This window comes from Streptopelia decaocto, assembly GCF_964273445.1.
Source record: "Streptopelia decaocto genome assembly, chromosome: 3".
In the NCBI taxonomy this organism is placed as follows: domain Eukaryota; kingdom Metazoa; phylum Chordata; class Aves; order Columbiformes; family Columbidae; genus Streptopelia; species Streptopelia decaocto.
Genome location: NC_138656.1, coordinates 115,898,939 through 115,910,658, shown reverse-complemented (window position 1 = coordinate 115,910,658; position 11,720 = coordinate 115,898,939). Strand labels below are relative to the sequence as shown.

At 38.3% G+C, this 11,720-nt stretch overlaps 1 protein-coding gene across 1 annotated transcript in view; it reads right to left on the bottom strand.

Annotated features, from left to right (window-relative positions):
- Positions 1-6,737: 6,737 nt before the first annotated feature.
- CENPQ (centromere protein Q) overlaps positions 6,738-11,720 on the bottom strand; it is an 8,515-nt gene continuing 3,532 nt past the window's right edge. Inside the window, exons 3-9 of the mRNA XM_082048845.1 lie at positions 11,035-11,089; positions 10,096-10,219; positions 9,763-9,831; positions 8,415-8,544; positions 8,017-8,136; positions 7,814-7,891; positions 6,738-7,382 (exon numbers count right to left, since the gene is read on the bottom strand). Of these exons, the coding sequence (XP_081904971.1) occupies positions 7,254-7,382; positions 7,814-7,891; positions 8,017-8,136; positions 8,415-8,544; positions 9,763-9,831; positions 10,096-10,219; positions 11,035-11,089 (705 nt within the window). The 3' untranslated portion in view covers positions 6,738-7,253. The remainder of the gene's footprint in view (positions 7,383-7,813; positions 7,892-8,016; positions 8,137-8,414; positions 8,545-9,762; positions 9,832-10,095; positions 10,220-11,034; positions 11,090-11,720) is intronic.

Sequence of the window (11,720 nt, the reverse complement as noted above, 5' to 3'; positions counted from 1 at the left end):
AACATCAGGAAACACTTTCATACCGTGAGAGTGACCAAGCACTGGCACAGGTTGCCCAGGGAGCTTGTGGAGTCTCCATCATTGGAGATACTCAAAAGCCATCTGGACATATTCTTGGGCAACCAGCCCTAGGTGGCCCTGCTTCAGCAGGGGGGGTGGATCAGATGGCCTCCAAAGATCCTTTCCAACCTTAGCCATTGTGTGATTCTGTGATTTGAAATTCCCGATTAATTCAATGGAAGCAAAGTTACGCCAATTTGTAAGTGTTTTGAAAAAATTAAATCCCCGTGCATTAATTGCTTGGGCATTGCCATTCTGATTTCAGTTCTCAGTTCTCACACAGGCTGTGTGCCTGTCCTAATGACAAAAATATGACTAATCAGTAACCCGAAGAGCATGCAGAATTTATGACTTTTATACCAAACAGCACGTTGATGAACTGTGGTTCCCTATGTTCTTGGACTTTCATTCTTGGACAGTGAAATGTACACTCTCCAACATACACTTGTTTAGCAAACATTTGCCTGTCTCTGTATTCTAATGAGGTTTCATTAGCAAACACAGAGGAAGAGAAAAAAACAGTCCCCAATCACAAGAAAAACATACCCTTCGTTGGGAGAGCAGATTATGGACTAGTACAAGTGTCTCCCAAGGGAAATTTTTGCAGGAAGACAGAGATCCAGGGACCACATTTCTCTTTGCTGTAGCAAATACTTGGCTGAAAAGAGATGGACTGGAGCAGCTGCACTTTTGGTTTAGTGTTCATCTTGACTTTCTATCCATTTTGAAAACGGGAGGTTTCTGGAATAACTACAGCAGAAAGATTTTTTCCCCAGGACCACGAGCATTACCTATCATTGGAAATCTGCATTTGTTTGATTTGAAGAGACCCTACAAGACTTACCTACAGGTAGTCATTATCTTTTTTTATTGGTCTCGTAATTAAAAACATCACCAAGCCCCATAGTCCAAGTTGTCAGAGAGTTTCTCCTATTACACCCAACAGATGAACCTTAGCAAGGGGTCAGAAACTGTTATTTGAGAAGAGTTGAATGCAACAAGATTTGTTCGTTACTATAATATTTTCTCCCTTTACCGCGAGTTCATGCATCTGGGTTTCAGCCTTAAACAACTCCCAGGTTAATCACAAGTGTTCACCTTATTTCTGTGGTAATTTTGTGAAAAAGGTAACACGCTGGGCTTTTTATACAATAACAAAAGAATCACAATAACAGAGATCATTGTGAAAATGGGAGTCAAATATTGAATTTACTGGGGTTTTTGAGGGAAAACACATCTGTCAGTGCAATTCTTGACTGACTTGGGGTTTCAGGTGTTAACACTTCTGCTTGGTTTAGCACAACGGGACTCCACTCCTGACTGGGCCATGTAGTCACTAGCTATCATGTCTGGCACATTCACATTATTTAAATCAATTCTCTTTCTCTGCACTTAGGGAAATATTTAACATTTTAGTAACTTAGAGGCAGGACAGGAAAATAAGCAGCACTGAAAAGGTGGTGGATTTTTTTGTAGGCTGCAAAAGTTGAAAATCACTGTTATCTTCTTCTGACAGCTGTCAAAATTATATGGTCCAGTCTTTAGTGTTCAGATGGGGCTGAAGAAAATAGTAGTGATCTCTGGGTATGAAACAGTGAAGGAAGCTCTCGTAAACCAGGCAGATGCTTTTGCAGAGAGACCTAAAATCCCAATCTTTCAAGATTTGACTGGAGGAAATGGTAAGTTGGTTTTCTTTTTCCTTATCGGCTTGACTTATTCAAAAAGCTTTTTCCTACAGATGAAGCAGACGCTGGCACATCACTTTGCCTCTGAGACCATCCTAGACATTGGAAATTGAGAGCAATTTCACTGACTTCAGTGTATTTATTCAATTTTGAAACTACTGACAGTGACAACAAAATAACCATAACTCTAACAATAAAACAGCAATAGACAGTGGACAATGTCACGTTTTCAGGATCTAGAACAGGGGCACGCATGACAGGGAAGTCATTTCTAGGTCTCCTGGTATCTCTTGTTTTGAGCTTATTGTAGAACCTTCTTTTCCTGAAATAAGTGCTATAGCACTGCTTCTCCTTTCAAGTTGTGAATACCGCTTTTAAAATCTGATTGCGACAATAGAATGGAACACCTGAAGAACCGACAATTTATTTTAATAAAGGAAATAAAGTATACTGAACTCGGCTTCCAAACGAGAATTTCACACCCCAATTTCATTCTGAGTTTGCATGAGAGTGTTGTATTCACATCTCCAAAGACCTGTGAACAAATTCAGGAATAATTCTGTGAACATTTTAGCAGTTGCATCCTTGGATCACGTTACTGCATGTAAGCTCTCTTTATTCCCTTTTTTTCTTGAAAATAATATGACTGAAGGAATTTTTTTTACATGGTGTAACAATATCAGTGAGAAACTGGTTGAGGAGGTTTTAAGACACTACCTACATTTTAAATATATTCGTACCTAGCCAGGTTTCTCCTGCAATCATCAGACTTGAGATCTCAATTTATTTCCACTTCCAAAGTGTCATGACCAAGCCCAGATTTCCAGCTAATTATTATCTAGGTACCACTGTGCCCTGTGGTTCAGACCCAGTGAGGGACACACTAGTCAGGCCACCAGTAGATTATAAACAGAGTTGTATGAGCCAAGTCCTTTTCTCAGTAAAATCTCATTAATTAAAAAGAACAGTGCTGTCCTGTGCTGGGCAACAAAATGGGTTTCCTTCAGAAACAAGCTGTTGATAAACCAAAGGCCTGTCCAAATGCTAAATGGATTTTACTGAGGTTTTAAATGCCAGAGAAAATCCACTCACAAGGAAAGGTGGCTTCTGTGTCTTTCCTGAGGAGCCACGTCTACTTTTTGCACATCCCTTTTAAAAAGACACTAATAATGTTGGCTGGGATCAAGAATTCATATGCCGTGCCAACAAAGAGGAGTTGCCTTATATAAATACCCAAATTCTGTATAAAATCAAAGGACAGAGAGGGGTTGCCTCTTGAGGTTTCCACAGAGCATGATGTCCACCTAAGCTTACACACTTGCACCATTTGACAATGCCCAGGAGATCCCTACTCCCATAATGACTGGTCCCTCTCTGGCATTCCTCCTGCTTTGCAGGTTCTGTCATTGCTCAATTAAGTTCCTATTTCTTACATATCATCTTACTTGTCTATCATATCCACAGCACTCTGCATTTTTTAGAGACCCTATTAGTGTATTTTTAACCCTGCATGATATTTGAATATGTTTTTTTCATGTCATACTCACCATCAAATATATAGCGATTTCTTTTTCATAAAAAGGCTTCTGATACTCCCAATTCACAGGGGTTCTTTTTCAGATTTAAGTCTAGATGTCCTAGCTGAAAGGACATCCAGGGGGTGTCAGGTCTGAGCATTCCCTGAGAGGATTGTTTCATAGCATAGTCAAGCAATAGCTCTTGCATTATCTGTCATAAATGGCCATTAAAATAAAATCTTAATTCAGGCCTTTGTTAGTTCTGGCCTTGAATCACCATGCTCTGGTTGAGGCAGTTTACAAACTGCTGAATTTGACCAGGATTGAGAAAAATTCATATTCACAGTGCTTTTGAAGAAAGGCTTATATTAGGCGATCCATGGAATATCTCTACCATCTTTCTCTTCAGTCTCGCTCTAGCCAGCATTTGTGAGTCTTAAGGCCTTTTCTGACAAAATGTAACATAAAAAAATGCCTGTGGCCAGACTAATGAAACCAAAGTCTAGAGTAATCCAGACAAAGTTGGCCTGGGATCCCAAAGTTGAGCAAAGTAGAGGAAAATTCTGAAGACAAAGAAAAATACAAATTTTATTGAAAACTGGAGTTAAGGAATTCAGCTTGCATTTCCATACGTTTCTCCCCAAATGTAATCATGTAGACAAAGTAAAAGAAAAAAACAAATCACCAGGTACCTTTGTTATTGTTGTAGGAAAATAGGAAATTAGGATTTTAGGCCTATATCAGTGTTATAAGCTGTGCTGCTAAGGCTGAAAGTCTCAGCTTGTCTCCTGTATAGCCTTTACCCAGAACCACGAGCGTGGATACCTTATGCTTGCTTTGTACCTTTAGTTAAGACGTTGATAAATGCTATTCTTAGGACTGCTGATTTCCGTGCTAGACTGATGGACTATGGATAACAAATGAGACAGGTAGAACTTCAAAGCTAGCCCTGCGACCCGAGGACCTTTCGTTCGGTACTTGCAGTAGTGGAACATGAAGGAAGAAGTGGAACCCGCAGACCACTGAGATGGAAGGAACCTGAGGACATCATGAATATTTAGAAAATTTCCACTAGACAGTGATAGACAGTGATGAATTTTGTTTAGTTGCATAATACCTGTTAGAACCCTATATAATGACTAGCTGTATTACTGTATGATTCTCACTCTCTGAGGAGGTGACCCAACGCTGCTGTTCCTGCGAATCTTCTACAATAAATACTGCTCAGAGTAACCCATGAGAGTTCAAGTCTCTATCCAGCGCCGCCAACTACCTTTTTCAGTTATTGTGCTTCTGAAGACCAAGTATCCTCTGTCCCACATGATTCTTGTATTTAATACACTTTGAAGAGCTACTGTGTTCTGTATGCATAGTTAGGATACGACATTTCAGGCGGTTTGGATTCTCACTTATCTTCCTCAGAAAAAGAGGTCCTCTGAGGTTTTTATTTCTTCTAGCTCTATAGAGCAGAATGGCAGGGTCTATGCTCTATTAAGCCTTTATAAACCAGCCTATCATAAATGACCCAATATCAGGGAGAAAAATGAATTAAAATAATTACGGCTTGCTTCAGTAACTACGTAGCCCTGTAATGCAGCGCTGTCATTGCTAGCAACAGCTTTGCACTGAGGATACAAGGCCTCAGGACTGAGCTTCATGAGGTGCTCTTTGAATGGCTTACTTAGCTGGGTAATTTAGCATTTCCTCCAGTTGACCAGGTGGACAATTATTTTATTTTTGTTATCTTTTTATGGTACAACCACAGGTTTATACAGACAGCAGTAATAAGCAGTTATTCTACATCAAATTAGATATTTATGACTAATATAATGATGCAGTCTAGAGAAATGCAGGCGGAGCATCATAACAGAGGCCTGGAGATATGGGATGCGGTACAGAGAAGTAGAGGTACGGGTTGGTAAGCGGTGTGGCACAGGAGAATGATGAGGATGATAAGAGATGAAACTTGGCACGGAAGAACCCTCAGCTACAAAGAACATACCATCAGCTCAGGAAATACGGATCTGGAGCTGGATAAAACTGGTTTTAGGAGTAACAAAGAAATAGCGTCTCTTAATAACATACGTAAAAAGCATTATACCCTTACCCCAAGGAGTGCTTCCTCTTTATACAGAAACACTATTTTGAGCATAACACAATGCAACCTAAACAACTAGATTTGCACAAGAGGGAAAAGCCCAGAAATCTCAGTTCCAGGAGCTGACCACCTAGGAATAAACACAAAAGCTCTTGTGATTATAGACTTTCTTGGGGAAACAGAAGAAATACTGCAAATACCTACCCAAAAATATTAATATATCTTACTTCAGTACTCTGTCTTTCAGAGTGTCAGTGTGTTTGATTAAAAGGACACCAATGGTGTAGGGACTTTCTGTATCAGTACATTTTCCAAACCATTTAATTGTCACTGATGGTTACAGGCTTCTTATGTTTCTTTACTTCTTTTTTGCACCTATTTATACACTTTGGCTTACACAGAATCTTTTAGTACTGTTACGGAGTTCTTGACTGTACAACAAGCTACTCCCTCATTCCTGTGTTGCAAAAAGCAGTTAATAACCAATCGCCAGTTAATGCTTTCATAAAATATTCTACATCTTTATTATTTCCTTCTTCAGTTATTTAGCTTTCCCTGTATGGAAGTTATTTCCGATCTTGGACTCTGACTTACTGCCCTTCTCCACCCTTTCTTTTTTTAAATAGAAAAAAGTCATCTGTGTGGTTCATGAAGTGCAAAACTCACATAGTAAATTGCTCACAAGCAGATCAGCAATAATGAAAGCTAAGTGTAAATTTACTTAACAAAAATTAAGGCAGCTGGCATGCAGGAAAATCATTAACCCATAAACTGGATTAAATTCCTTTGGGATAGTGGTTATCTCGGTAAGTGCTCCCCTTGTGGAGTGATCAAAAACTGTAGAAATATTTCATAATATTTATATACTTTATGTGACTCAGTACAAAGCAAGTACTTGGCCTGTTTTTTCTGATCCTACATGTAACAACTACCAAGAGGCTTTTAATCACTCACAGGAGAATAAATAGCTCATGTTTCATTAACAGTACCAGCAGCTTGTAAACAAAGGAACAAGTGTTTGTGTGGTAAGTCAATATAACGAGCACTGCTGTGTTGTAGCTGATAATTTGACTAGAGAAAGCACTTTATAATAACTGAGTCTTTTAAGGGAGATCTGTCATGGAAAAACAAAAAAGAGGAGAGATTAAAGTGCATGGGAGAATAGACTTTTGACTTTTCTTCCTCTGAAGCTGAAGAATATCTGACAGTCAATGAAACAGAAAGGGAATACATAACTCTGAGATTAGACCCTTGCTTACCATCTTCTTATCTGCTTTCCCCAACCATCTGTATAAACCAGGTGTGAATGTTGTTTTAAAAAAATTTAGCAGTGAATATGAAAAGGTACAAAAAATTCTGTACATTTGACAAAAAATATTCAATTTCCTGCCATGGAGGTTTTTATTGAAAAACAGTAAGAAAGCTGAACAGGAGATTTGCAATTGAGCATTAGATAAACAATTTTTACTATGCGTTTAAGGTTTAAAAAGGGTTTAACTCCAAAACAAAAGTTAGTTTTGCCTTCACCAATTTACAAATGTGATATAAAAGTCCAAAGATAAAAAAACAGGTTGCCTTATTCTATAAAAATGCACAAATAAAGCTAGGATCCATCCCCCTCCCTTCTTCTAAGAGTATACATCATAATTACAAGTAATCACAGGTCCAAAAAGACCTTGATTGATCATTTAACTCACTAGAATCCCAGAATACATCTACAGATTTATATAGCAATATTTACAGAAAATGTTTTAACAGGAATTCAGCAGTCACTACAGTAAAGCCATTTAGGAAGAAAATAGTTTCCATGATCAGCATCCTGTTACTTTACATTAACACAGTGTGCTGGAATAGGTTTTCTTGCTTCAAAGGAGACTCCATATTTTTGATTTCTCAAAGCAAGTCCACCTTCTCATAGGTCTTTTCAATGAGGGTTAACATGTTCTTCAAGTCAGCTGACTGCTGAATAGTGTTCATATCCTTTAAAAGACCTTTCTGATTTTTTATCTTCAAAATTTCTTCCTGAAAAGGAAAGAAGGAGTAACAGACAACAAATAAAAACCAGCTTTCACTGAGTTCAACTGAAATTTCACTTTCATGCAGGCAGCTGTACTTAAGTACAGCCAAAAGTAAAACTATATTGAAAGGCACAGAATGAGACAGTCTTCCTGTTATTAATTACAGAGAGATATATTTCAGAAACAATTACACATTCCCTATGACCATAGAGTTTCTAGGCAAAGACAGGTGATCCTTTAAATGGCAAGTTTTCTAGGGTTTTGTTGTTTTTTTAAATGCAAGCATATAGTTCTCAATGAAAATAACACAAAAAAAGAGAAAACTTTCAGATATTTCTAAATTGCCCTCTCTGGCAGACATTAAGTGATAAAAGAACATTCTGTTGCCGTCGTCCTCATAGCCAAGGTGTCTCTGAAAATATATTCCATGCTCACCTGCAAAGTGGGTGCCTGTAAACTGCGCTTGGGGAGTTCTGGAAGGTGGAGAACTCCGCTGCCGTCTACCTGAAATATCTACGAGGTGGAAAAGAAAACAATAAAAATCCGAAACCAAACATCAGGTGCACAAGTAGGAAAATAACTGGCTGTCATCATCCTACTTGTGGAAACGAAACTTCTCAAACATCTATTGGAAATACCTTCCTGGCCTTTTTTTCATCTTCTTCTAACTGGTTCTTGAGCTGCTGGATTTTGTACTGCAGTTGCTGTGTAGTTTCTTCAATGTGTTCTGCTGATCGCTCAACTTCCTTTATTTCTTCCTAAGACAAAACAGATACAAAACCGGAATAAAATTTACTTTAGAGATGGTGAGACTTTTGCATATAAGATACTGATGATCGGCATCAGCTGAGTCACTGAAAAACCAACCATAAGAGACACTGCTTTGTAGCAAAGGTGGGTGACAATGCCGAACAACGGACAACTCCACCACAACACAGATATAGCCAGCAATATATCTACTAAAAAGTAACAGAACACTGAGCAGCAGCAGACAGGTAAGATATTAATATTTTCTTCCCTTCCCTGCCTTTCATACCTGCAATTGTACCAAAATCTCTTCATTTCTCTCAAGCATTTGTTTCTCTGCCATTTGAAGGCTCAGGACGTTCTTCAGGTTGCTCAGCTTCCCTTGAGGCACCTTTAAAGTCTTGAAAAATCTCAGCACCCTTTATTACAGAAAAAGGAAATCATGACTTGTTTGGAGTTCTTTGCAAAACAAAAAAGAAAACTGACTAATGAATTCTCAGGGGAAAATCTGAACTCATTTTAACCCAGTTGTTGCAAGTGGATCCAGACAGGAAAAATAGCTGTATTGAATTGTTTTCCAAAAATCACGTGGAACAGGCATCGAAGGAAGGAACCAGGAACAAGAAAACCCACCATTCTACCATTCACTATTAAACTGATGTTGTGTGGTGTCTATCCTGTTGTCCTGTACGCTTCCTGAATGTAATCTGACATTAATATTTTCCCAGTTCTGACCTTTCTGCTCCTCAAAGTAAAACTGAGTTCTAAAAGCAGCATTTTTAACTGCTTCCACACAAATTCATTTTAGTTAAACTAGTATATGCTTTTGTGAAATATGACATATAGTTTTAGGCCAGAGGAAGAGTTTTAGTCTGCTCTCAAAGGTCCTTCTGATTCTGAGGAAGACTTGAATTCTTCCAAGTTGGATCTGTCTGTTAGATGCACCGAATTACCACAATTTCCTTGTGTAACAGATGTGATTTCAGGAGCTTGTCAACTCAGAAATCAGACCCAACACATCACAAATTAAACATTAAAAAAAGACAAAAATAAATTAAAAAGCAGCCCCCATGTTTGAATGTTGAAGTACTGTAAGAACAAAGAAAGCAACATACAGGCTCAGGCTCTGTATTGGGAAGAGCCCGAATCACAAAAGAACTCTCAGACACTCAAGCACACATAATTACTCCCATAATGACATTAAAAGGCTACAAGTTACACTAAATTTCAATTCTCTTTTAAGTAACTGCAACAGTTAGAAAATGAGTTAGCACTGAAGAAAATTTAGCTGTAACTGCTCCCATCAATATCACAAAATCATAACAAAATAAACATCTGCCCACAAATGTAAACCTCATATAAAGAGTACAAAGATGATCCCAGGAGCTCTAAGAATCCCTCTGGATTCTGTTACTCATACAGTAGTTAAAGTAGGTTTTTCAACAACTCTTGCTTGCCCACTTCAATCAATGTTCCATCAAGATATTTCCCTCCTTGATTTTGCATTAACTCTCCCTTTCAAGGTGTTCTAAATGTGATTCCTCCCAGAAGCAATTCTGTAAGTATGGTAGAAAACAACTGGGTAAATTAAATTCCCTTCTCTCCCTTTTTTTTTTTTTTTAATTATAATTTCTTACCTTTCTTTCAGCAAATTAAGGTGTTTCTGAACATCACCTTTTCTCCCACTTTGTTGGCACAAAATAGATCTGGAGAGAAAACAAAGGCAGAATTTTCATCACAAAGCCTGCAAGCACAGAGAACACATCAAGCAAAGTAAACATAGCCAGAACTTCTCTAGCTGAAAATCTCCAAATTCAGATAGAAAGTGTTTTATTATACTGGGCAAAATATACACAGCCAGCCATACTGCTCAAAAAAGCACCAAAGCTTTTCCAGTTCAAGCAATGTTATGATTTTTACTTTATTCCTTGTGGAAAGAGAGAAGAAACACCAGGATATTTGGCACTTACAGTATTACTGAATCCATTACAGTTTCCAGAAACCGCCTGCTGCTCTCTGAGAGACTCTGCCAAGATTCTATTTTAGTGCTGGTTAGTGCCATCCTTTTCGAAAAACCTTTTTCTCCTGTTAACACTAAGGAAAAAAAAATGAAAGTAAATAATTTGTCAAACCTGGATAAACAGCTTTATGACTCAATTTAGTCACATTGTAGTCAAAGGTGTAACAATTAAGATTTTCCACGTCACAAACCTATTACAATATATCTATCCACATTATGTGGTAGTTATTATTTGCAAGTCACAAGCTGTTCAAAAAGCACCAACTAGAAAAGGTTTTTTTCTTGTAGCAGTTTCACTCTAAGCAGATACTTTCCCAAAATCATCGGTGATACAAGTGAAAAAAAACAGAATTAAATTTAGAAAGAGTGGGAATATATGTGAGAAACTCAATGCAGCAGGGGCCTCATCTCATTTGTATGTTCAATACAACACGTGCCAATCTTAAGATAGAAGGTTAACAGAAAAGACAACAACCTGTAAAGCGAGAGTTGAAGCGTTCTTGGTGCTTGTGGTGGAATTTTACAAGAGAAGAACACTACTTGCAAACAAAAGCATGTGATTAACACACGCATTCGCAGCACATACAACTTGAATGCACACTGGCTAAGACTGTGCTGCAAATAGTCACTGTTATTGTTCAGAAAGAAACTTTGAAACTTATTTCAGTAACATGGAATCATAGAATAGTTTCCATTGGAAGGGACCTTTGAAGCTCATCCAGTCCAACCCCTGCCATGAGCAGGGACATCTTCACCCAGGTCAGGTTGCTCAGAGCCCCATCCAGCCTGATGTCTGTGACATCTCAGCCATCAATGATTTCAAAGCAGCAGGTTTTTTACTTCATTTTTTTCTTTGCACAAGACAAACAAGGAAATAATACAATCCCACCTGCAGGGGAATAGTCCTCGTCTTCCTTTGCTTTCCTTTTGACTGTTTGAGTGACCTGCCAAAAAGAAAAAATTACAGCAAATACAGTAATTCTGAACCATCTTCTGCTGTGCAACCGTTCATTTACTACTAGCAACCTGCTACAAAAAGACTGTGAATGCACTTCAGTGCTTGACATCCTTTGACCATGAAAAAAGGCTTTTTGAACTGTGAAACAGTGAATCATCTCAAGCAAGTTAAGGAAAGCAATTCATCCTTCTTAGTTCCTCCCATTCAAAGAATGAGGTAATGAAATAAGAAATGTTTGGCTCTCCAGCTGCAGCTTGAGATCATGTTGCTCATGAGTTAAGTGGGTAAGCAAGCTCCCTCCAACAGAAAGCTGCCAAGGTCAATCCTGAGATGATTTGATTATATTTTCCAGGACTGAATAAATGTCACCAGAGCTGCATGAACTCTGATTTTATCACTGTTCAAACAGTCCTCAAAACTGCACAGCCAGCTTGCCTTTTTATTAATCATCAAGCAATGCTTTCCTCTACTTGTCACAGGTATAGCAGCATGCAACGAGAAATCCTGGAAACCAGGGAGCAGATAAGGTTCAAAATAGCTCTAAAAATATCTGTTTGCACGGACATTTCCTTGATAAGACTATTTTCTATAAATTCCACAAAGAAACCAGGCAAAAA